Source organism: Pan paniscus, chromosome 9 (assembly GCF_029289425.2).
Source record: "Pan paniscus chromosome 9, NHGRI_mPanPan1-v2.0_pri, whole genome shotgun sequence".
In the NCBI taxonomy this organism is placed as follows: domain Eukaryota; kingdom Metazoa; phylum Chordata; class Mammalia; order Primates; family Hominidae; genus Pan; species Pan paniscus.
In genome coordinates this window covers 104,224,757-104,249,988 of record NC_073258.2, presented here as the reverse complement: position 1 = coordinate 104,249,988, position 25,232 = coordinate 104,224,757, and the positions used below count along the sequence as shown (strand labels likewise).

The 25,232-nt window shown below is 34.8% G+C and overlaps 1 protein-coding gene and 1 pseudogene across 2 annotated transcripts in view; one reads left to right on the top strand and one right to left on the bottom strand.

The window, feature by feature from the left end:
- DYNC2H1 (dynein cytoplasmic 2 heavy chain 1) overlaps nt 1–25,232 on the bottom strand; it is a 374,041-nt gene that overhangs the window by 28,607 nt on the left and 320,202 nt on the right. For both annotated transcript variants that reach the window (XM_003828371.5, XM_003828370.6), the window contains one exon: nt 14,711–14,800. In XM_003828371.5, coding sequence (XP_003828419.1) covers nt 14,711–14,800 — 90 coding nt within the window. The remainder of the gene's footprint in view (nt 1–14,710; nt 14,801–25,232) is intronic.
- Nucleotides 17,872–21,149, top strand: LOC117975011 (histone-lysine N-methyltransferase SETMAR-like; annotated as a pseudogene).

Sequence of the window (25,232 nt, the reverse complement as noted above, 5' to 3'; positions counted from 1 at the left end):
TTTGTTTTAATGCACTGTGTTCCTTGGCAAAAGTGTTTAATGCAAATAAGTAATTTAAGCGATCATTCTTCTCAATGTGCCATGTCCACATTTTAATGTATTGTGTTTTAATTTTTATTCAATTAAATTAATTTCCAACTTTATTTCTGATATCTTCTTTGACCCATGGGTTATTTACAAGTATGTATTTTATTTCCAAATATTTTAGGATTTTCAATAAATCTTTGTTACCGGTTTCTAACTTAATTCCATTGTGGTGAGAAAGCATACTTTGTGTGGTTTGAATTCTGTTAGATTTATTTAGACTAGCTGTATGGCACAGAATGTGACCCACCACTGTAAACACCCTGTGCGCACTTGAAAAGAATGCGCGTTCTGCTTTTGTTAATGTCCTATAAATATTAATCTGGCTAATAGTGTTACTCAAGTCTTTTATATCTTTACTGATCTGCTATCTATTTATCCTTTCAGTTATTGAGAGGCGTATGTTGAAATCTCCAACTTTAATTCTGGATTTATCTATTTCTCTTTGCAGTTCTCAGTTTTTTGCTTCATTTATTTTCAAACTCTGTTATTGGGTGTGTAAAAGTTTGGTTTTGTTATGTTCTTTTGATGACTTGATCTCTGTATCAGTATAAAATAATCTTTGTTATCTCTGGTTAGTAACTTTGCTGGGACACCTATTTTGCTCAATATTTAATATAGCTACACCAGTTTTCTTTTGGCTAGTGTTAGCATGATACATCTTTTTCTATCATTTTCCTTTTAACTTATTTGTGTATTTATATTTAAAGTGCAATGCCATGATGCCTTATGGACATCATAGTTGGGTCTTGTTTTATCCAATCTGACAAGTTCTGCCTTTTAATTGGTGACTTTAAAATAGCTATCAATTTGTAAAAATGCTACCTAATTATATGTATTAGGTAGAAGAAAATTAGCTTATAAATTGCCATATTTTGTAGGTAAACATTTCAGTGTTTTAGGCTGAGCAAAATGGAATTCAATGAGTAAAATTATGGCTCTAACATGCTTTCAGTAAGATCATTATTTTTTAATTAAACAATATTCTAATTAAGAATAATGACAATGACAATGAATAATTTCTAAACTTAATAATTACCACATGTATAGAGAAGATTTGATTAATATAAAGTTCAATGTGTGACTTGGTATGAATAACACTCTTGGCTTATTGATTACGTGGTTGAGTGTAAGACAATTCTTGACCTCATTCTTTAAACAATGGATCAATTTGAAAACTAGATGGCATTGCTGAGCTTCCATGAATAGTTAAATACAATTAATACATGTGTTAAAAATAATTTGAGGAAGATATTTTGAAGATCCAAAGGCAAGCACAAATATAAATCCTAACTGTTGGCCTTCCTTCCTGCATACAGTCTAGTCTTCAAAAGTTGCCCAGAGTTATCCCATCTCACTCACAGAAGTCAGTGTCCTTTTGATAGCAGACAAAGCCTGCATTGTCTGTTCCTGCCTGAATTCTAAACCCATTGCCCCTTACTACCTAACTTCTGACTTCTCTAGACACCTTTTTCTGTCTTGTTTCCTTCAGGCACACTTGCCGCCCTTTCTCAAAAAACCCTTTTTGCCTCAGGCCATGGCACTTGCTGTTCCCTCTGCCTGAAACTCTCTTCTACCAGACATTTACCTGTATAGGCTATTCCCTTACCTCCTTTAGGTCTCTGTTCACATGCCACCATATCAGAAACGTCTTTCCTATTTCTACCAGTTTTAACACAACAAATTTTTAAATATTTTACCTTTATATCTACAGCTCTACATGCTACTAGTAGGAATTAAGAAACAAAGGGAAAAAAAGAATCTTTGATCAATTTAAATCAATACCTATAGTTTTATACCTGGAATTTGGCTAACATTTTCCTAAAGTAATGACTTCATTGTGTTGCTTTTCTGAGAGTTTTTCAAAGTAAAACTTCTAAGAAACTTAAATTTTCATGTCCCCATGTTCATGTTTTTAAGTAACCTTAACCAAGAAACAGGTAAGTACTGGCTTTGAGAAGGGCTTTCACATGATAAACTTATAAAGAAATTTCTGATGTTTCTGGCATTTCTTATCTCCAGATTTAAAGATACTGCTGAAAGCTGACTATAAGAAATCTCTCTCTGCCCTACCCTCTTCTACTGTGGATTGAGTTCCCTTGTAGGCTGGATAACACTTCTTAACTATTTGCATTTCCCCTCCTAAGGCACAGAAATAGTTTGACTTAGGACTTTGTTTTTATGGTATTTTAACCTTTACTTATTCTAAATTTCCCTGAAGATTCTAACCATTTTGTAGAATATAAATGTCAGAACTAGCAGATCTGGAGCCACAGAGAAATGGGATAAGATTTTCCTGTGGAAGAGGTATCTTTTTAGAAACAGTTTTAAGTTAAATAGGAAATCTCTCCACACACTAATTTATACACAGAACATGATGTTGTTAAACAGTATTGTGGAAGAACATACACACACATGATCACCCACATTCATTCCAGTAAAAAGCACTGTAGATAATGTAGTAAGCTCCTCCCCAACCTCCCCGGATTTGCTTACTATTATCCGTAAACTTAATATCCTAATTTTTCTACAGAAAGTTATTATTTTCTTCCCCCTTTAACCCTTGGCATAGTAAGCATAGAACCTGCATCCAATAAGGTGGAAAAAATTTCTGAAGAGTTTTCAAATGCTAAAAGTGACCTGCCACTTGTTAATCATCCTTTATAATTATGTCTTAGGTATTTTAAAAGACTAAGCCTTTTTCTTTCAATATTTATCAGAGAGTTGCAAATAACATAAAAAAAATCCTAGTATTTTGGGTCCCACCTTGTTGGTTATTATTTGGATGTCAACAATATCTGGTAAGAATATTGGACAAAACATTAAAAAACCCCAAAATTCAAATCTTGAATTAACAAAACAGAGAAGAAACAAAACAACTTTACCCGAATTAATGAGACACCCACAAGAAACAAAACATTAGTAGTAAACCCAAGTGCTTATAAAATTTAAAGCATGTTACACATTTCCAATGCCTTAAAAAACTTAGTTATAATAAACCTCTCAAAAAGAACAAAGTTTAGCCATGCTGTCTAGTGATGGATGCAGATTCTGGGACAAAGTAACTTCTATGAATTCGATGAATGTGGTAATGGCATGATGGATACTTGGAAGGCTTGCTTCTTCCAAGTCTGTAAATTGAAGTCAATGACTCTAACTTTTAAAATCGTAACCACTTTTTGACTGGGTTATGTTAATGGTTTCCCACATTGTGTAGCGTACTGAAAAGTCTCAAGCTGTACAAAGGATTTGAGGAAGATTTTAGGCCCCACAGCTCTATCTCCCCTGGGTTGATTTTGCTACCTTGTTTAACTTTATTAAGTTAATAGACATAGTCTTGTCTAGAAAGAGAATATACCCTACCTTACTGTTAAAAAAGGAAATCTTACTCTTCCCCATCCTTAATATAGCCACCTATTAGAGTACTGGAGTTTCCATCCATAGATTTGGTATTTTTTAAATTAAACTTACAAACCTGGGTTTCTAGGCTCAATATTTGATATAAAAAAGTACCATTTTTCAGTAGAACTTTGTGATATATTTTTATCACTTTGTGGAGGAAATCTCAGGTAATAAAATTTCATTCTTTGTTTTTTATTTATCATTTCCCTGACTTTTCTAAATAGAGAAATGAGTTGAGTTACATGGGCTAAAAACCCTGATGGTGTTCATGCAGAACCTGAACCACTGTGGGAAACAAGATTATTAAAAATTACTTTTTGGCACAGTATTTAATTTTTAGTGTGGCAAAACAGGAATTTATAATGTCCACCTACTTAAAGGTCTCCTCTTAATTATTAATAATAATTTATAACTATAACTTATTTTGTGAATAGTTCAAGCTCCTATTTAAGGCCTATCTTTCCACATGTGCATTGGGCCCTATTTCCTCTTGCCTTTTTAAGAACTTTACTCCTAAAATCATTTCCTTTTTCTTGTACCATCCATTTAAAAATTTATAGTGAACACAGATATGGTCAAAAATCCCCTATATTAAAAAACAAAACCAAACCAAAAAAATTCCTTTGGCTTTTCTCCCTATCAGTCTCACTCTATTCATCTGTGTTACTTCATAACACAACTCCCTGAAAAAACTGTCTATATTTGCTGTCTCAACTTCACCCCTTATTCTTTTTTAAACTCATATGACCAGGCTTTCATTCTTTAGAACTTCACAAAACATCTCCTCAAGATCACCAATGTCTTCCATGTTGCCAAACATGATTTTTCTCTAACCTCACTTACAGCATTTGACATAGTTGATAATTCTGACCTTTAAGAACACTTTATTCTCTTGGCTTCTTGATCACTACAGCCTCCCAGGCTTTCTTCTATATACCTAACTACTATTTCTTGGTTTTAATGATGGACAACTTTTCCTTTTCTCAACATCTCAATATTGAAGTGCACCAGTGCCAGATACTTGGCCATTCCTATGGTTTTAAACACTATGTTGATATGCTGATAATTGCTAATTTTCTATTTCCAATTCCAGCAGCTTTCTCATCAATTACTTCTCTGACATTTCCACCAAGATGTCTAAAAGACATCTAAACTTATCATGTTCAAATTAGAACTTTTAATTTGCAAGACCACTCCTCCCTAAACAACAACAACAACAAAACTCTGCTCTATTACCATATTATCAGTATCCTTCAATTCACTAAACCACTTAACCAACTGCTTAGGTCAAAACTTTGAAATCAAGGCCAGGCATGGTGGCTCACACCTGTAATCCCAGCAGTTTGGAAGGCCAAGGCGGGCGGATCACGAGGTCAGGAGATTGAGACCATCCTGGCTAACATGGTGAAACCCCGTCTCTACTAAAAATACAAAAAAATTAGCCGGGCGTGGTGGTGTGCGCCTGCTAGGGAGGCTGAGGCAGGAGAATGGCGTGAACCCAGTAGGCAGAGCTTGCAGTGAGCTGAGATCGAGCCACTGCACCCCAGCCTGGGCGACAGAGCGAGACTCCATCTCAAAAAACAACAACAACAAAACTTTGAAATCACGTTTGATATCTCTCTCCCATGCCCCATAGCCAAATCCACAAGTTTAATATGAAAATATGACCACTTCTTTAAGAAGCCTCCACCTCCACAGCCACCACCCTAGTCCATAATACACAGCTACCACCCTAGTCCATCATAACCTCACTTGGATTACTGCAATAACCTCTTTTTTTCCGAAGCAAGTCAGTTGTTTACTCACATTAATATTCAAATCTCTACATAAGTAAAAAGAGATTAAAAAGAATATATAAAGATAATCCCAAAATAAAATCATACTTTAAGATGGGCATAGAAAGAAGCCCCAAATGTCCATAGATAATAGCAAATATAGGTCTATACAAAGATAGTTTCATATACTAAATGCTGAAACATCTGCAGAATGAAAAATAAAAAGTCTTTCAAATATTTATGTGACTGTCTATAATCTTGAAGACAATTTCCTCAACTAGTTCATTTTTATGAAATCATTACATTCCATCAAGATATATGAAAGCAGAAAGTGAATTTTACTGGCATTATTTATTTGAATGTACAAAATGTATTTATTCATTCGGTATTTGAGAAGAGATGCAACTACTTGTATGCTTTTTGAAAGCAGTAACCTCTTAACTGGTCAGGCTGCTCCTATTTTTCCTCCCTATAGCTTATTCATATACCAGCGGAATCACCTTTTAATCTTTTGCTCTCAATCTTCTACTGACCTCCCATGTACTCAGACTAAATTTAAATTTCTTACCAAGCCTACATGGACTCATACATAATGGTCCTTGGCCACCCATTCAACCTTATTTTCAGTGAAACTTTCATTCCTTGAACAAGCAAAGCACATTCCTGTCTCAGAGATTCTGTACTTACTGATCTCTCTGCCTGGATTTGTTTTTCCCTCAGATACATTTTAAGGTTTGCTCTCTTACTTTATTCAAGTCTCTGTTTAAATATCACCTCCAAAGAGAGGCTTTCCCTGACCATTCATACTAAAGTCTTACCTTCCCCAACCCACTTGTCTCTAGCCCCCTTAATCTACATCATTTTGCTTTACAGCATCCTTATATGTATTAGAAATAAAGTTTAATTCATTTTCAATATTTGGCCAGGATCTGTTATTTGCCTTTTACCTTCTGGTAGGCTTAACAAACAGATGCTTACTTTAACACTGCTCTGACATCCCGGAAATATATAATATTAATATTTGTATAAGGACAGATGTTACCACCCTATTTAATAAGTGTAACAATGTTAGTAATGTCAACAAGGCATGACATTTAGATTTATTTAAAAATATTCACTATATGCTACTTGAATGAAAACCCCTTATGTGCTCTATGGGTTGAAATTATCTTAGTCTGAATCATTACTATGTGTTTAGTATAGCAAGAGAAGAATTTAAAGAATAATTATTATAAAAATTGTTATTTTTATGTTAAAGATTTCAGAACTTATGGTTCAAGAAATAGATTGCTAATTAATATAAATATTAGATTATAATAGCAAGATAAATATAAAAAAGCTGGAAACATTTTAGTCAAGAAATATTAATAAAAATTTAACTAATACAAAAACATATGTATCAAGACAGTCCTGAAATCCAGATCTTTGTGGAATTATTCAATATACTGACATTTTCAAAATTAAATAACATGTAACAAAATTTAATCGTAAGTTACTTTGTTCCATGAGTCTTTTAAGAGGAAGAGTTATGTGGAAATATTTCCCATTTTGTGAGGACCAAATAATAATGGAATAACAACTTTGCTATCTCAAAATTTCTCAAGGAGAAAAAGTCAAATATTTAAAAAATATCCAATATAAATCATCTTCAATCCAGACATAAAAATAAAAGACAAAGGAGAGAAAAAAATAAAAACTAGGTACACATAATATTTTCTCACTTATCAAATTTCAGAACTGTAGACATCAAAAATAATATTTAGGAACAATTTCTTATTGAGGTTTTGAATCTATGGAGGTTAAAAAAAACGTCAAAATCACTGACATAGATTACCAATAATTTTCAGGAGATGAAGTCAAAGGAGTTCTGAGGCTTGCTAAGCTATAAATCTTATGTTCAAGATTCTTTCTAGAATATATATTCCTAAAAAATATTTTCTTAAATTATTTTTATTGTATACAACAGTTAGTATTATTGGTAGTATTAAGCCAAACACTCAATAGTCTACTTCAATATTATGTATAACAGACAAATAGATAAATAATATAATATACAGCCCAAAGTCCTTTTAAAGTGTGATAACATATAAATTAACAATAAAACCAATCACTACTTTCCTTGCTTGTGAAGAGATTTCCAGTTGCAAATAGCTAACAACAAAGTAAAGCTGATAGATAATATAGAATGGAAAATCAGCAAATAAAGCATAATGCAATTATTGACAGTGGAACAAATGTGGTGAAGGCTATGATTGATTTAGGAATCACAAGTACACAATGTTTTGTTCACAACCTTCCATTGTATCTTCAGAAATAATAAAAAATTTTGATAGGTGGGATTTATTGACAACAGCAGAAAAACTGTCAATCATTTCTTCTTCTTTACCAAAAATAAAAGTATATGGCATACAAGACATTTAGCAACTCTTTTGTTATATATTAATAACGTATGTTCAAACAAGATTAAGAGAAGCCTTTAAATGGCAAAAAAAAAAAAAAAAAAAAAAAAGGGCTCATAAATCAAGGGAAGCATTGAAACGATATTTTGCAAGTAAGGGTACCAGCATAGGAGATATTACTAACAATCACTGGTTACATGCAGGGAAAAATTGTTTGCTGGACCTTGCTGATTCTTCAAGAAACCAAATTTGTCATAAGAGTTTATTCTCTGCATGTTTTCTGCTGTAAAGATACTCTTATTCTACTCCAGGAAGCTGCTAAAATTGGTATGCATGTGATGAAAGGTGCAATGCAGATAGAAATTCGGGAAAGATTTTGTTATCTTCAAAGCCAATTATGTTGCTATACCGTCAAATTTCTAGAACCAAGATTTATCTTTTGCAAGCAGTACAAATAGCATGTTTTGTAAGATTGCTTCTGTAAAACTGCATATCATTGTAGACCATAGAGTACTGTTTAGTATTCCAAATGTGCAAGATAGTTGGCCATACGAAGGATTTATCAGCTGTTACTGCTGAGAAATTACTGTCCCTGTGCAAAATTTGACTCAACATTTTGTAATACTATTGCTACAGTAAAAGCTTTATTTTTCTGAATACAATTTCAGATATATACCCTAAGTTCATACTGTGATGGTGATAACCCAACTTAAAGCTTGGCCATATATTAATCTTTAATTTCAAGATTTTGATGTAATTCTAATATTAACATATTTATTTGTTTGCTATCTATCTCCTTCACTAAAATGCAGTAATTCCTGTTCACAGGAATTTCATGTTTTCTCACTACAGTGTATTTCTACGACTTAACAACAGTGGCTGGCATATAATAGAAGCTCAATAAATATTCACCGAATGAATAAACTGATAAATATATACTTATTCATATATATGAATAAAAAACATCCACAGGTTTCTCTTCTGGGTATAATATACAAAAATGGGGATGCTGGAGGTTTTAAAGCCACATATAGACTTTTTCTACTTTGTTTATTTATATAAGTCTTCTATGAATAATTTTACTGAGTACTTGCTGTGTGTGAAACACCGTACCAAGGACTAGGAAAGTTACTAAGATGAGTTAGGAAAATAATACACTCTTCCAGAAATGCAGAATATGGTAGAAGAACCTTCCAAAATACAGTAAGACACCTCAAAAAATGAGTGAAAACCTAACAATGTAATTATAATAAATTGCTTTTTACATTTGAGATCTTAAGAAAAATAAAACACTTCAAATGATAGATTGTGGAAATATAAAGTTAAACCATAACATTTATGGGTAGATTTAGATAGAAGCCAAAAATCTCAAAATAGATAATGAAATACTAAAGAATATATCTCAGGAAGCTAAATCTTGATGATTGGAAAAAAGAGATTTATGCCAATTTGCTTGAGAGTAAATAACCTTATGATTGGAGTCATTTATTTATTCAACAAATATTTACTGAAAAGCCTATTTGTACAAGTTACTGTCTACATGCTTGGATGGGGCAGTAAACAGACAAAAATCTCTGCCCTTATGAAGCTTCCTTTTTAGTGGAAGAATACATAGAAACTTTTAAAAATAAATAGATTATAATATACAGAGTATTAGACTAAGATATAGGCCACAGAGAAAAATAAAGATGGAAAAGAGAGTAAGAAGTATTGGAGGGGGGAGTGCGGGGGTTACAATTTGAAACAGGATGGTCAGGGAAGGCCTCACTGAAAAAGTGACATTTGAGCAAAGACCTGAAGGAGGTAAGGAAGCTTCCTTGCACATATCCGGGGGAGAGCATTCCAAGGAGAGGAAGCAGCAAGGGTAAAGGCCATGAGAGGGAGCAAGCTGGGTTTGTTCACTGAAAAGCAAGACCAGTATGGCTAGAACAGAGTAAATGAGGTAGAAAACTAGGAACGAAAAGCAGAGAGATAATGGGGCTTCACCTTAAAGAAACTTGTAGGATGTGTAAGGATTTTGATACTCAAGATGACTAGTCATGGGGATATTTCCAAGAGAAGAGTGATGTAATCTGAGCTGTGCTTTAACATCAGAACATTTGAGATTGTGTGGTTGAGAACCAATAAGAATGGGAACAAGGGTGGAAGCAGGACTCTAGTTAGATAGTAGCTGCATTCACAATGACTTCAATCAAGGTAGTGGTAGTACAGATAGTAAAAGGTACCTCTGAATGTATTTTGAATGCAGAGAAAATATGACTTTCTGGTAGACTGGATATAAAGTGTGAGAGGAGAGAAGTAAACAATGATTCCAAAAATTTTAGACTGAACTACCCGCTGGGGAACAGAGGATAACACTAAGTGGTTCTAGATTGTAGTACTTCTGCTATTTGCTCAAATACTTCCTTTAATGATTTGTTGTTATTGCGTATTTAGTTGTCTATTTTCCTGATAAGCTTTAATGATAGTCTATATGTCATGCTAAGTGGTATTTACTAATAACAATAATTAATGCTATTTATTGCTTAGATCTCCCCAAACTTCAAGGTGCTTAATAGTTGATATAAACAACAAAATTCTGTCATAAGAATGAAGGGTGGCAGGATTTGGTAGTAGAGCAACGTACCAGCCACTGGCTTGAGTTCAGCAAAAAAACTGAGTGGAGTTCAAGTCGTCACTGTGGATCTTAAAACTAAAGACATGAAACTGAAGCAGAAGTTTAAAATGAACTGTAAGTATTAATGGCAAACCTTAATGCTAATTTAACACACAGCACTCCAAGTTTGCTTTTCAATGGAAGCATAATGGGGGAGATATTTAGGAGTCCATTAAACATTTCTTAGAATATTGGGTCTATTTAGCATAACCAAGTATAACTAGCTGATGGTGATAAAGATCTCTCTCTATATCCTGGCTTGGATATAGAAATCAACACATGAGCAAGGCTGGAATAAAAATTGCAGGTGTACAGTCAAGGGATCCAACTATGAGTAGTTGAGAAAACTAGGATAAAGGAACCAAACCAAGGCTGACAATGTAAGATTTACAAAGAGGGTAGAGAACACGCTAGAATTTAGAATGATCATCACAGAAGAATCAGAATATACTGCTGTAAGGGATACGCTACAAGCCAAAGGGAAAACACAGAGTGGAAATCAGGAACACAAGAAACTCTTTGAAGATGTTATTTCTGAAGAAAAGACAGAAAAATTTGAAGCCAAGGAAATAATTAATTCTAAGTTCCCCAAAGAGAGTAATCTGTCCAGTCCATTCATTTGTTAATTCCTTTGTTCATTCATTCATTCAGCAGACAGTATATAGGTATTGGAAATATAGTGGATTTTTTTTTTTAAGATCTTTGCTCTAAAGGATCTTACAGAAACCAGAGAGTGAATGCAAGGCTGCCTGCAAGACTCTCTGTGGCTCAGGTTCCTTGGATACCTAGGGGATCTATAGCTCTAAATTAAGAGTATTCAGAGGAGTCTTAAACCTTTTGCCACAAAGTAAACTAAGACTCTCTCCATACTGCAGCTAAAACAGTCCCTTTAAAACATAATCTGACTTTCCTTCTTAAAATCCTGCAATGGTTACCTTTTGTCCTTAGGATAAAATATAATTCCTTAATACATTATCATGATTTGGCCCCTCTTGCCCTCCAGCCTGAACACCCCTCCTTGCAATCTATGCTCTGCTTTTAGTTACTTGAAAACCACAATGCTTACTTTTTATTAATTTTTTTTTACAAAATTTCAATAACTTTAGTATAACACAATACTTACTCTTGATATCAGACTCTGGTCTGCCTTCTGTCTGATACATTCTTTCGTCTCATCCTCATCTGGTTTATTCCTACTAATTTCCCAGCTTAGGCAGCACTTCTCTGACCCCTTCTAGGTTAAATAGTGCTATTTGCTTCCATAATACTGTACTTCCTTTATCACTCTTCTCTTACTGTTGTTTATTCAGTTCTATCTTTCTGATAAGTTGTAAGGATAGTTCCTGGAGAACAAGATGTATGTCTATTTTGTTTACCACTCTATATTCAGCAACCTCACACAGTGTTTGGCACCAGGAAAGTATTAATCACATTTGCGGAATTATCTTTTTTTAAGAGGCGAGGTCTCATTGTTGCCCAGGCTGGACTTGAACTCTTGGGCTCAAGCGATCCTCTTGCCTCAGTCTCCTGAGTCACTGGAACTATAGACACATGCCACTGTGCCCAGCTTACATTTATAGAACTTTTATTGATAAAATGATAAATGAATGAAGATAAGATCTGTGAAGCAGTTATTGTATCTACTTACTAATCATGATATCTCCAGTACTTCACACAGGGTCTAGAATAAAGTAGCTGCTTATTATATTTTTGACTGAATGAATGACTGAATAAATGAATGCTACCTTTGACCCAAGTCAGTCTTACCTTATTTGCACAGAACCCCTGTAATAAACTGGCATGATATATGACACCCTCAATAGTTTGTTCTCTTTTCCCATAAACTATGCCTCAAAATGCAAGACCCTAAAATCTTAAACTATAGCTGGATCTGGGCTCAACCTGCTGTATACCTGTTTGGATTGAGTCTGATCATTATGCTTTCTTAAGAAACCAAAAGGTGCCATTTTCACAGATCCTTGCAAATAGTGCTTCTAATTTTCCCTGCCCACCCAGTTTCCCATCCTTTGTTTTCCAAATAGGTAGTTACATTGCTCTCCAAGTATCACAAGCTGCTCTGGATATGTACTTGTGAAACAGAGAAGGCACGGATGAAAACAAGGGATCTATCGGGCCCTTGAATAGATGAAAAGCAAATCCCAAATATTAAAGGTTACCTCAGGGAGATGGATATCTATATATATTTATAATTTAAAAAAATATTAAGCCAGGAAAATAAAACAATATAAAAAGTATCCCCAAGTGGTTGTGGAAGAAATAGTGCATATTCCCTGGTTGGAAGGATGAAAGGTAAGCTATGGTCAGTCCTGAACATTATCTTGAGGGTTAGGAGGGTATTTTATCACTACAATTAAGGTTAAATGCCTTATAAAGCTTTTAAGAAAATTACACAGTAGAAAAGTGTTCAGTTTTGATGACCAGTTTTTCATCAGTTTTTATGACCAGTTATTAATATATGAATAACCATGCAAGAAAATTGCAATAATTCATGTAAAATTGTTTTAAAGAGTATTAATTATAGTACCACTGACATATTTATCATTATAAACTCACAGCATAGTTATTAAGTGTACTTACATAGTGTAATATAGGCTACCATTCATGGCAAGTTTAAAGTCCCTATCCTTTTAAAAACAATTTAAAGGAAACAGTACTGAAAAGTACATGAAGTGGTAAATTATCACAGCCATGCAATTATACAACAAACTTCAGAGCATTTCTATACTGTTCTAAGATCACTAATAGACTTTCTCCCTTTCTTCCTTCCAGCATTTAGTGATAAATTATGTCCAAGTATATACACAGCAGATAGAAAGATGACTAAATCAGAGTCCCTGCCAGATTCTTCTCTACCTGCTAATTTTAACCTCATTTCCAGATCTAGTACTTTTTTTTCCTTTAACAATCCTACAATCCAGAGAACTGGTTATAATAGGAGCCAAACAATTGCTCAGATCAGTCCTGGTGCCTTCAAAGGAGTCCCAATTGTAGGCTGGCAAACAGAGTAAGAAGAGATGAAAAGATGAAAAGACAGAAGAACAAGGGAAGACCCCCTGGAGGAGGTCTCTAAAGAGAGGAGAACAGACAGAATCAGTACACAGGTCTAGGGGTGAGCTTTCAATTTCATAAGGTCAACTTTTATATTAGAACAAAGATGACGAAGATGGCTTCAAACAAATTTGTAGATGAGAGAGAAGGACAGGAATTTTCAAGTGGTCATATCTCACAGCTTGAATTTTCTCTATGAAGTAAAACATAAGGTGCTCTGCTAAGGAAAAGGGGAGTCAGTGACAGAATGGAGTCTTCAAGAAAGAGTGAAGAACATCACTATGGAATACAGGAGCAGTGCTCAGGGCCCATCCACTGTATCTGAAGAGTACACTGTACACTGTATCTGAAGTTTCGGTAGCAGCGCTCAGCAGCCTGCATATGGACAGATACTAATCCAAGTTAAATGGTTTTTGGAAAGGATGAAGCATAAAGAAAAGTGAGTTAGGATACTGAAGGTGCTAGAAAGAGAATATAGTTATGTGCCACAAATAGAAGGCTGAATCGACCAGAATCAGGAAAGAAAGTGATAGACTGAGAGAGAACTGAACAGGAAGAGACTGGAAAGTCTAGAGAATACAAAATTGAGAATGAAATGTGGCTGTTGTCAAAGAATAACATGTATGCTTAGGGGTTCAAAGGTGGAGCAGGGATGAGTGATAACAAATGTGAACAGACTTGTAGAGCATTATTTTAAAAAACATGGATGAAGAGTGCTGCATTGAGAAGATCAAGTTATTCATGTGATAGTAGAAGTTAATGTGGTTAAAACAAAAGGCTCTTTTGTGAAGCTGTTGCAACAAGCAGAGGAAGACGGTGGAAAATCCACAAAGGTACCTTGTTTGCATCAACTAACCTGTATCATTTACTATTCCTTAAAAATACACTCTTTCTCTGTCTATATTATTCTTCTGTTTTCCTGAAGTTACCTGACTGGTTTATTCTGAAAAAATTTGATCAATTTGAAGAAAACTTTTTTAAAGCAGCTCCCCATAGAGAGCTCCCTAAGGCAAACTAGTCATAGTGATGATTCAGTGTCAGTTACCGTCTATGTGATCCATCTGTACTAAAATTGTAAATTTTTCTCTAAATTCTCAAAAATGATGAAATGCCACAGTAAAGCAGAAAGCACATATTTTGTAAAAAAAAAAAAAAAAAAAAAGAACAGTGCTATACAAAAATAACAAATGGTAGAATAATGAATATATGATGTTTTATGTGCAAAATCATAATGTAATTCTCACTAGTGATTAGCACAATAGTTATCTCTATAATACAATAGTCACACAGTCAGACAACCCACTTAGTAAATAATTTAGGCATACCTGTATTGCAAGGGCACGGGCAACAAGACCTCTCAGGTATTGTAAGGGATCTTCTGGGCCTTCCCACTTGCTCTGCCACGCGAGAGGACACTGCAATTTAAAAAGGGTCAAAATTAAGTTTGTGTATATGATACTACATGTAGAAGACTACTAACACTAGTGTGATGGAGAAAAATTTTGGCATAATTCACATATACATATGAAATTCATTAAGTTTGATCTCATTAAATTGAACAGTAGAGACAGCATGAATTAATGTTTCTCTAAAAGGAAGGAAAGTACAAGTTCCTGAAAGAATAACAAGATGAACTTAAACTGGCATATAAAAAATAGTCAACCATGTTTTCTTAAACAATAATTACTGCAAATGAATCTCAAATTAAATTTGACAAATTCATTTTATAAGTGGTAAAGATTAAAAAACAACCAGCTTTGGTCCCTACGGAATTTTTTTAAACTATAAATAGAGCAGTATAATGGAAACTTTATTCCCCAAACCACATGGAGACATATGAAACAAACAGAAAAAAATAAAAAGGAGTACATGAAATTAAAAATAAATAAAACCCCTCTAAGAACAGCTGCCTTACAAAAGTTATCTAATATTTGACCTTCCAATAAAGGCATTATCCATTAATGCAGACTCTTCACAAGTATTCTTGTAAGGTCATGTTCATTATAATATACCTTTTTGGTGAAGGTTTTCTGGATTTTCTAAATATTTTATAAATATCACACAAACTTCTCAACATATTATTTTTCTGAAGTGTGGTAATAAGGAGAGAACGTCAATTTTATACCCCCAAACACTGTCTGATTACATAGGTAAGAAGCTGCTATGGGCTAGAATATATCAACAATGTATAGAAAATGGGAATTGTAAGTTGACCAAATTTAGAGTAGAAAGAACCTTAGAAAACATCGAATCCCTTTACTTTACAGGAATAAAGTAAGCCTTCTTAGGAATGTGATAGATAAGTGCCAGAACTGTGCTTGGATCTAAAACAGGTGTAGTGATTTTGAAACACAACTGCAAATCCTTTGACACTTTGCCTCTTGAGACTTGAGGTCTGTGCTCCTGTCTTCCAATACAGAGAAAGTGATACTATGCCAGTTTCCAAGTCTAGGCTATAAAAAATTGGTTGCTTATATTTCCTGCCTTTTGAGACTTTTAATCTTAGGAGCCAGTTACCATGCTGTGGAGCCCAAACTGTCTTTGGAGAGGCCCATGTGGAGATGAACAGAGACCCCCAGCTCTCAGCCGGCACCAACTTGCTAACCATGAGTGAGCTGTGTGAAGGAGACAAGCTTTCTCTACCAAGCCCTAGTAAATTTCAAACTTTTAAGCTAAAAATAAATGATTTTTAAAAAACATTATTTTAAGCCAGTAAGTTTTGGTGAGATTTGTTCTGCAGCAAGACAACCGATAATGATTTTGATACACCAGAGGCAGGGTGCTGCCTTAACAAAATCCTCAATCATATGGCATTGGACTTGAGACTAGGTGCTGGGCTGAAGCTGGAGGGATCTTTAGGAGAATGTAAGGGAAAACTTAAAAGGACTTCTAGAAGAGTACTAGAGGAAGCTTATGGAGCTTAGAGGACTTAAAAAAAAAAAAAAGGAAGGAAAAATCTCAGACAACCCTCTGTTAAACAATAGGGCTTCAATAAATCTTAAGGGTGTTGTCCCACAGCTGATGCAAAAGAAGCCTAAGATAGAAAGGCTTATCTTGAAAAGATTTGTGTTTGTGGTTTTTGTCTAATGGAGTGAATCTCAGTGAGATTAATAGCAAACTCCCAGTTTCAGAAGAACTGTTCGGGTGTAAACTATCAGTTTAGGATTACAGGGTTAGGAGAGGATGCAATTCAAAGAGAACTTGGCTCCAGGGCTTCTATGGGCAGGAAACAGACTGAAAAAACCACTCAGCTGCAAACATGAGCTACATCTTATTGAAATGTATGGATAATTCAGAGGTTAGAATCCAGAGCTCAGAGGGTAAAGCCAAGAGCAATTAATCATTCCTAGGAAACAATACAAAATTCTAATAAAGGAACGGGAAACATGAACTTCCTTGGATTTCAGAATTGCTAAGGACATGTTAGCCTTTCCATCTTCCCTTTTTGAATAGGAATGTCTTTGCAGTTACCCTATGCCTGTCCTACCATTTTATATTGGTTTTAAAGGGAACGGGTAACTTGTCACTGTAGTTCACTGGTCTTTAGATGGGAACAATATTTATGCGGTTATTTTTGAGGAATCAAACCCAAAAACCTCATCCATACTTTCCCCTGATTTAAATGACAATTTTATCCCTTTAGCCTTAGCCTGATCCTGTAATGAAATGAAACATGTGGAGGAGTCTGGGAGGAGACGGTTGTATTTTGCATGTGGGGAAATGTAAATAATTTCTGCCTAGAGGGCAGACTGTAGCAGTTTTTAAACATGACTCTTAAATTATTTGACACTCCTCTCACTCACAGTTGACTAACAGCCAGCCCATGAGTAACCTTGGAAGCTGAGCCTTGTGAGAAACCCTGAGCCAGAATACTCAGCTAAACCACACTTGGATTCTAGACCCACAAAAACTGTGATATAATAAATTTCTATTGTTTTATGCCACTAAGACTTAGGGCAATTTATTATTCATCTACAGATGGTTAAGAGAGTTACCAATATTATTGCCAAGTGTAATACATTAATTCAATAGATGTTTAAGTCATTATTCATTCAGCAATTATTTACTATCTACAATGTGCAGATACTATTAACATAAGGTCCTTGCTATTATGGAGCTTACATTTTATAGCGAGATAGATAATACTTACCTATATAAAAAATATTTCATAGTGTTAAATATGTAGAGAATTAAAACATAATAGGTGACATAATAGAAATGATAATGATAGTGATACATGAGATGAATACAATAAATATAGTATTTAAAGAAAATTAAAAACCAATAAAGGAGATACAAAGCTGAAGTTCCTTGTGGTGCTTTATGAATAAATTATATATCATGTTATTGGAGTTTAGAGGGAAAAAACAATTCAATCAAGGAAGTCTTTAAAAAAGAGGTAGCTATTAAGCTATGCCTTGAAAGTTGTCTTAGATTTGCACAAAGGTAAAAAGAGTTGCAGGAAATTTTTTTAAGCTAATATTTATTGGGTGCTTACTATGTGTTAGTAACTATGGTGAGTGCTTGATACACACCACCTCAAATAGTCCTCAAAATAATCCTCAGAAGTGTACTATTAGGTAAGTGCAAAAGTAACTGCAGTTTTTACATTGTTAGAATTTGCTGTTTGATATTGAAATACATTCTTAAATAAATGTAGTTATGTTATACATCATTTTAATGAGCATTTCTCTCTTAATTTTTTTTTTTGCTGATGACTTATTGCTTGCTGTTTATGGTTATTTTAGACCATGGAAATGATGTTAGGCAAAAAGCAAATTCGAGTGATTTTCTTATTTGAGTTCACAATGGGCCGTAAATCAGTGAAGACAACTGGCACCATCAACAACACATTTGGCCTAGGAACTACTAACGAACATACAGTGCAGTGGTGGTTCAAGAAGTTTTGCAAAGGAGATCCTTGAAGATGAGGACATAGTGGCCAGTTATCGGAAGTTGACAACAACCAGCTGAGAGCAATCATCCAAGCTGATCCTCTTACAACTACAGGAGAAGCTGCAGAAGAACTCAACATCGGCCATTCTATAGTCATTCAGCATTTGAATCAAATTGGAGAGGTGATAAAAGCTTGATAAGAGGATGCCTCATGAGCTAACCAAAAATCGTTGTTTTGAAGTGTTGTCTTCTCTTATTCTACGTAACAACGATGAACTATTTGTCAATTGGATTGTGATATACAATCAAAAGTGGATTTTATATGACAACCAGCGATGATGAGCTCAGTGGCTGGATCAAGAAGAAGCTTCAAAACACCTCCCAAAGCCAACTTCCACCAAAAAAAGGTCATGGTTGCTGTTTGGTGCTCTGTGGCTGGTCTGATCCACTACAGCGTTCTGAACCCTGGCTTAACTATTACATCTGAGAAGTATGCTCAGCAAATAGCTGAGATGCATCAAAAACTGCAATACCTGCAGCCAGCATTCGTCAACAGAAAGGGCCCAATTCTTCTCTACGACAGTGCCCCACCACAAGTTGCACAACCAATACTTCAAAAGTTGAATGAATTGGGCTACGAAGTTTTGCCTCATTCACCATATTCACCTGACCTCTCACCAGGTGACTACCATTTCTTTAAGCATCTCAACAACATTTTGCAGGGAAAACACTTCCACAATCAACAGGATGCAGAAAATGCTTTCCAAGAGTTTCTCGAATCCCAAAGGACAGATTATGTTACAGGAATAAACCAACGTATTTCTTATTGGCAAAATGTGTTGATTGTAATGGTTCCTATTTTGATTAATAAAGATGTCTTTGAGCCTAGTTATTAATATAATAACTTAAAATTCATGGTCCAAAACTGCAATTACTTTTGCACCAACTTAATATTATAATTTCCATTTTACAGAAGAGAAAATGTAGACACAAAGAGCATCAAAAATCACAGAGCTGGCAAATGGCAGATCCAGGATGTAAACCCCCAGGTAACTTGGCTCTAGAGTCCATATCAGCACCAATACTGTCTTTAATAGATCTAATATTTCTATAATGATTTATACATATTAAACCATTTGAGATTCAATGTAAGATAATTAGGTATTGGGAATTAAATTTATAATCATGGAGACATTAAGGCTTACAGTAAGTTTAATCTTAAAGTTTTTTAGTTTTTTTTTTTTTTTTTTAAACTAAATGATAGAGAAGTTGAATCCAGGTCTAACCCTAAATGTAACCTCTTTTCACCATCCCATGCATTTCATGAAAGATGTCACAAAAGCAGAACCGGTTGTAAGCAGGGTGTTCATTTGTTAACTCACTCTCTCTCAAATATCAATTAAGTGATTATGCAGCAAGTATGAGTAAATAGCTGCTATTTGCCAATCATTTGTTAACTGCTGAAGATAGGAAGTCATAACACATTTCTTGTCTACAAAAGCTTATGATAGAAAGGGAAATCGACAATAAAAGAGATGGCTATGGACAATAAATTGAGCTCCCTAATAGCGATAAGCACTGTGATTGTGAACACGAAGGTAGAGTATATCAAATTCAAACTGCGTAGAATGGCAAGAGTTAGGAAAGGCTTTCTGGTGGAGATCATGCTTGATATGAGTCTCAGAAGGTAAATGAATAGTCTTTTCCTGAGTATCTATAATAGGTAAAGACAGCAGGGAAAGGAAGAAGCATTAATAAGACATGACAGAAATGGGCTGATGAATTAAGGATGACATCATAAAATTTGTGGTGGTTTATACTAAGGAATTTAAATTTTATCTGGAAAACAATGGTAAAACTAAATCAACCTTTAAGCGAGGAAGTGACACAACAATTTGGATTTTTTTTAAGGATTACCCTAGTAGAAATGGGAAGAACAACATTAGGAAGACGAAACTGCAATCAGGGAGGTAAGTTAAAAATGTACGGTAATATTCTAAACGTGAGTCAATGAAGAACTATGTGAAAATGAGAAAAAGAAGGATAACGATAGCAAACACTTGTATAGCACTTATATGTACAGGCACTGTTATACGCATTTTATCTACATTAAGACTTTTACATCTTACGACAACCCTCGGAAGTGGGTATAATTATCACCATTTCAAATATCTGGAAACTGATGTAGAGAAAGGTTAAGTGACTTGCACAAAAAAAACACTCTGGTACAATCTTGGATGTTTTAATTTCCACTCTAGAATCTTTATTATTATTAACCCAGGCTGGAGTACAGTGGCATGATCATGGCTCACTGCAGCTTAGACTTCCCAGGCTCAGGTGATCCTCCTACCTGAGTCTCCCGAGTAGCTGGAACTACAGGCACCCACGACCATACCTGGCTAAATTTTGTATTTTTTGTAGAGATGGAGTTTTGCCATGTTGCCCAGGCTGGTCTTGAACTCCTAGGCTCAAGTGATCTGCCCGCCTTGGCCTCCCAAAGTGCTAGGATTACAGGCATGAGCCACTGCGCCCAGCCAGGTTTTTTCAATTAAAAAAATAGAATGCTTGTTATCTTAAGAGATTACACTGTTATAAAAAGTTAGGAAGGTGGAAACAACCCACATCCATCAATGGATGAATGGATAAACAAAATGTGGCATATACATACAATGGAATATTATTCACCTTAAAAAAGAAAAAAAAATTGACATATGCTACAGCATGGATGTTCCTTGAGGACGTTATACATAGTGAGATAAGCCAGGGACACAAAGACAAATACTGTTATGATTCCACTTAAATGAGGTACTCAAAATACCAGGATTCACAGAGACAGAAAGTAGATGGTGGTTGCCAAGGGCTGGGGAAGGGGTGAATGGGAGCTGTTGTTTAATAGGACAGAGTTTCAGTTTTTCAAGATGAAGCGTTCTGGAAATTAGCTGTACAGCAATGTCAATGTACTTTGCACTACTGAACTGTATACTTAAAAATGGTTAACACAGTAAATTTTGTGTCATGTATATTTTGTCACAGTAAAATAAAAACTTCATTGGGAAAAGGTTAAGAAAGACTACTAATTTCCTTCTGTGAAGTTTTGCTAGCCATCACTGTATGTTAGATAGTTTTTGTTATTTATATTGAGCTCATTGAATATAGACTATGTACTATTCATTTTTCCTATCTCCAGAGCCTCGCATGATATAGAGAACCCATGGTAGGTGGGCAATAAATATTTGCTCAGTGTTACTTATTACATCATCCAACTGCAAGCTTTTTCTTATCCACACTCCTCCTTCCTCCTCTCTTTCAGATATTCTGAAAAAAAAAAGCTCATGTTATAGAGAGACCATATATCCATTTGACTAATGATGCCTGTTGTCCCAGAGTTCCATTCAGGTAGCAAACTGTTTTACTCTAACAGGGTCCTCAGATTAAAGGTTATTTCTGGGTGTGTCTGTGAGGGTGTTTACAGAAAAGATTAGTATTTGAGACTGAATTATATATATATACACATATATATATTTCTGTATACTTTTTATTTTTATATATATTCATATTATAATCTGGTTCTGTTTCTTGGAAGAACTCTAGTACAGTGGAGAATGATAAATTCTCAAAATGTGTACAGTTTTAAAAAAGCGATTTAGTTAATATTTGCTATGGACTGAATGTGTGTGTCCCCACAAGATGCATATGTTGAAATCTTAAGCCCCAATGTGATAATATTAGGAGGCAAGGCCTTTAAGAAGTAATAAGCTCATGAGAATGGAGCAGCCCCTCGTGGTGGGATTAGTGCCCTTGTAAAAAGATATGAGAGGGCTTGCTTTCTCTTTCTTCCCTCCACAGTGTAAAGATACAAGGAGAAGATGGCTATCTGTAAACTTTTATCAGATACCACCAGATCTGCCAGCCCTTTGATCTTGGACTTCCCAGCTTTCAGAACTGTGAGAAATGTCTGTTATTTAAGCTACCTAGTCTACAGTATTTTGTTGTGACAATTTGCCTAAGACAGTATTTGTCTTTTAAAATATGAACAGATTATACTATCTACAGCATGGTACACATTAAGAATACTTATAGTGAAGCTTAGCTCTGGGAAAGACGAAGGTAAGTTTATCATTAAGTATGTTCAGCAAGTAAAATGATAATCTGTAACATTTCTTTCATCTAGTAAAACTACATTGAATGTATATTTACTTCCATGAAATTTATTGAAATAATATTTACTGAGATGTCTTCATGCTATTACATTCCTTGAGAGTTTAAAAAATTGTGGATTATTTCTACATTGTTTTCTGTGATACATTCATTTAGGCCAATATCATGTTGCTATAGTTAAAAGTATGTATGTATGCAGGCATGTTGGGGTTATAATTTCTGTTAATATTTTCTCAAAAATTTTAACCAAACATACATCAAGAGTAGAGTTAAATGGGCTCTGTGGGTTTACGTTAACATTTGATCTATAAACATTGTAAAGCTAATAGTATTGAGTTTTGATTTCCACAATTTAGCACACCAACCAAGTTAAATGAGCTGTAACAAGAAACAGCACATTTATGAATTTTTATATAGAATTTATTTAAAAATGACTACTAATGCAAAATGGCACAAAAATATTTCAATAGTAATTGTTCATTTCACTTGGTATGGTGGCTATTAATATAAATTAGATCATAAAACAATTACTGAGGCAGTCGCACTAATTTCTGCGCATTAATGCGACCAATCAATCAGATGCTTGAGGTGAAACAAACTTGGGTTCAAGCCCATTAGTTTGTTATATCTTTGATACTAAATAAGCCAGCTATTAATTGAAGCACAAACTAGATAACAATCATCAGTTTAGCCATAGATTTTGTGTGTTTATGTGCATGGATGTTGAAAAATCTTACATATAGTCTTCCAAGCTAACATAAATGTTCAGTAAATTAAATGGAATTTTAGGGTCTAAATAGTATTTAAACTTGTATAGGGTAAAATAAAAATATAACTAAAAATTATTGACAATATTTTCACTCTCAAAAGTTTGTTTACATTTGTAATCCATCAGTCCTACCCCCACCAACTAATTAACAGACAATTGCTAGTATGTTAATACACACTGCTGAGACCAGCTTGGTTGTGGAGATCCTAATCCAGCAAGGCTAGAGGAATTAAAGACACACACACAGAAATATAAAGTGTGGAGTAGGAAATCAGGGGGCTGACAGCCTTCAGAGCTGAGAGCCTCGAACAGAGTTTTACCCACATATTTACTGACAGCAAGCCAGTGATAAGCATTGTTTCTATAGATTATAGATTAACTAAAAGTATTCCTTATGGGAAACAAAGGGATGGGCCAAAACAAAGGGATGGGCTTTGACTAGTTATCTGCAGCAGGAACATGTCTTTAAGGCACAGATTGCTTATACTATTGTTTGTGGTTTAGGAACGCCTTAAGCCATTTTCTGTCCTGGGTGGGCCAGGTGTTCCTTGCCCTCATTCTGGTAAACCCACAACCTTCAGCGTGGGCATCATGGCCATCATGTACATGTCACAGTGCTGCAGAGATTTTGTTTATGGCCAGTTTATGGCCAGATTTGGGGGGCCTGTTCCCAACAACATACTTATTTGAATTTTCTAGAATTATGTATATAATGAAATTTATATATATAGTATTTATAAATATTAAACTTTTAAATATTAAACTTTTAACCTTCTTTTTTTTGTTATGTATAATTATTTTGAGATTTATCCAGTAATGTGATTGAACCAGCTCACAAAGGCTAGTGAGAGCCAAGTCTTAAATTTTATAAATTATTTAAATCCGTTGTTAAATAGCCATTATTTTAAAAGTTATAAATTAAATGTTATTTTAAAACAGTTAACAAATATTCAAACCTCATCTTTTCATATTATTTTACAATTTTTTTTATGTTGTGTCCCCTCAGACGTCTTGTTGAAAGCTAATCACTAATGGTATTTGGAAGTGGGGCCTCTGGAAGGAAATAGGTTATGAGGGTGAAGGTTATGAGGCTTCACCCTCATAAATGGGATTAATGCTCTTATAATAAGAGGTTAGAGAGCTAGCCTGCACTCTTTCCACCATATGAGGATACAAGGAAAAGGTGGCTGCCTGCAATGTGGAAGGCGGCCGTCATCAGAACCCAACCATGCTGGCACCCGATCTTAGATTTCTCAGCCTTCAGAACTGTAAGAAATAAATGTTTAAGCCACCCAGTCTATCAAAATTTGTAACAGCAACCTGAATAAAGAATGATGTTTATTTAAGCTGGGCCAGGTGGCGCACACCTGTAATCCCAGCACTTTGAGAGGCTGAGGCAAGAGGATCGCTTGACCACAGGGGTTCAAAAACAGCCTGGCCAACATAGTGAGAACCTATCATCTCTACAGAAAGTAAAAAAATTAGCCTCGTGTGAGGGCACGTGCCTGTACTCCTAGCTACTCAGGAGGCTGAGGTGGGAGGATCTATTGAGCTCAGGAGTTGGAGGTTGCAGTGACCTAGGAATGTACCACTGTACTCCTGCCTAGGTGACAGAGTGAGACCCTGTCTCTACAAAACAAAACAAAAAATCTGTGTTCAAGATTATGTCTATTGGATATAAGACAGAAGAAATACTGGATAGAAGACATGGATAGAAGAAATACTATAAAATAGTTTTCTACTAGGCATCTCTTCCTAACTCCACATTCATTGACCTTATATTGGTAACTTGAAATCAGTCATGGCAGGAGCATTTGTACCATGGAAATGAGAAAATGCTATATAGATCAAAGCTTCCTCCTCTCCTCTTTTTTTTTTTTTTTTTGGAGAGCCAGTTTTTAAACATTTGCCAGCAGAACACTGGGTGTATCCATGTAGTTGCATAAATCAGATAGTCATTGTTTGAATTTCTGAGTAGCATTCCAATTTTATGGATATAACAAAAATTTATCATTTCACCTCTT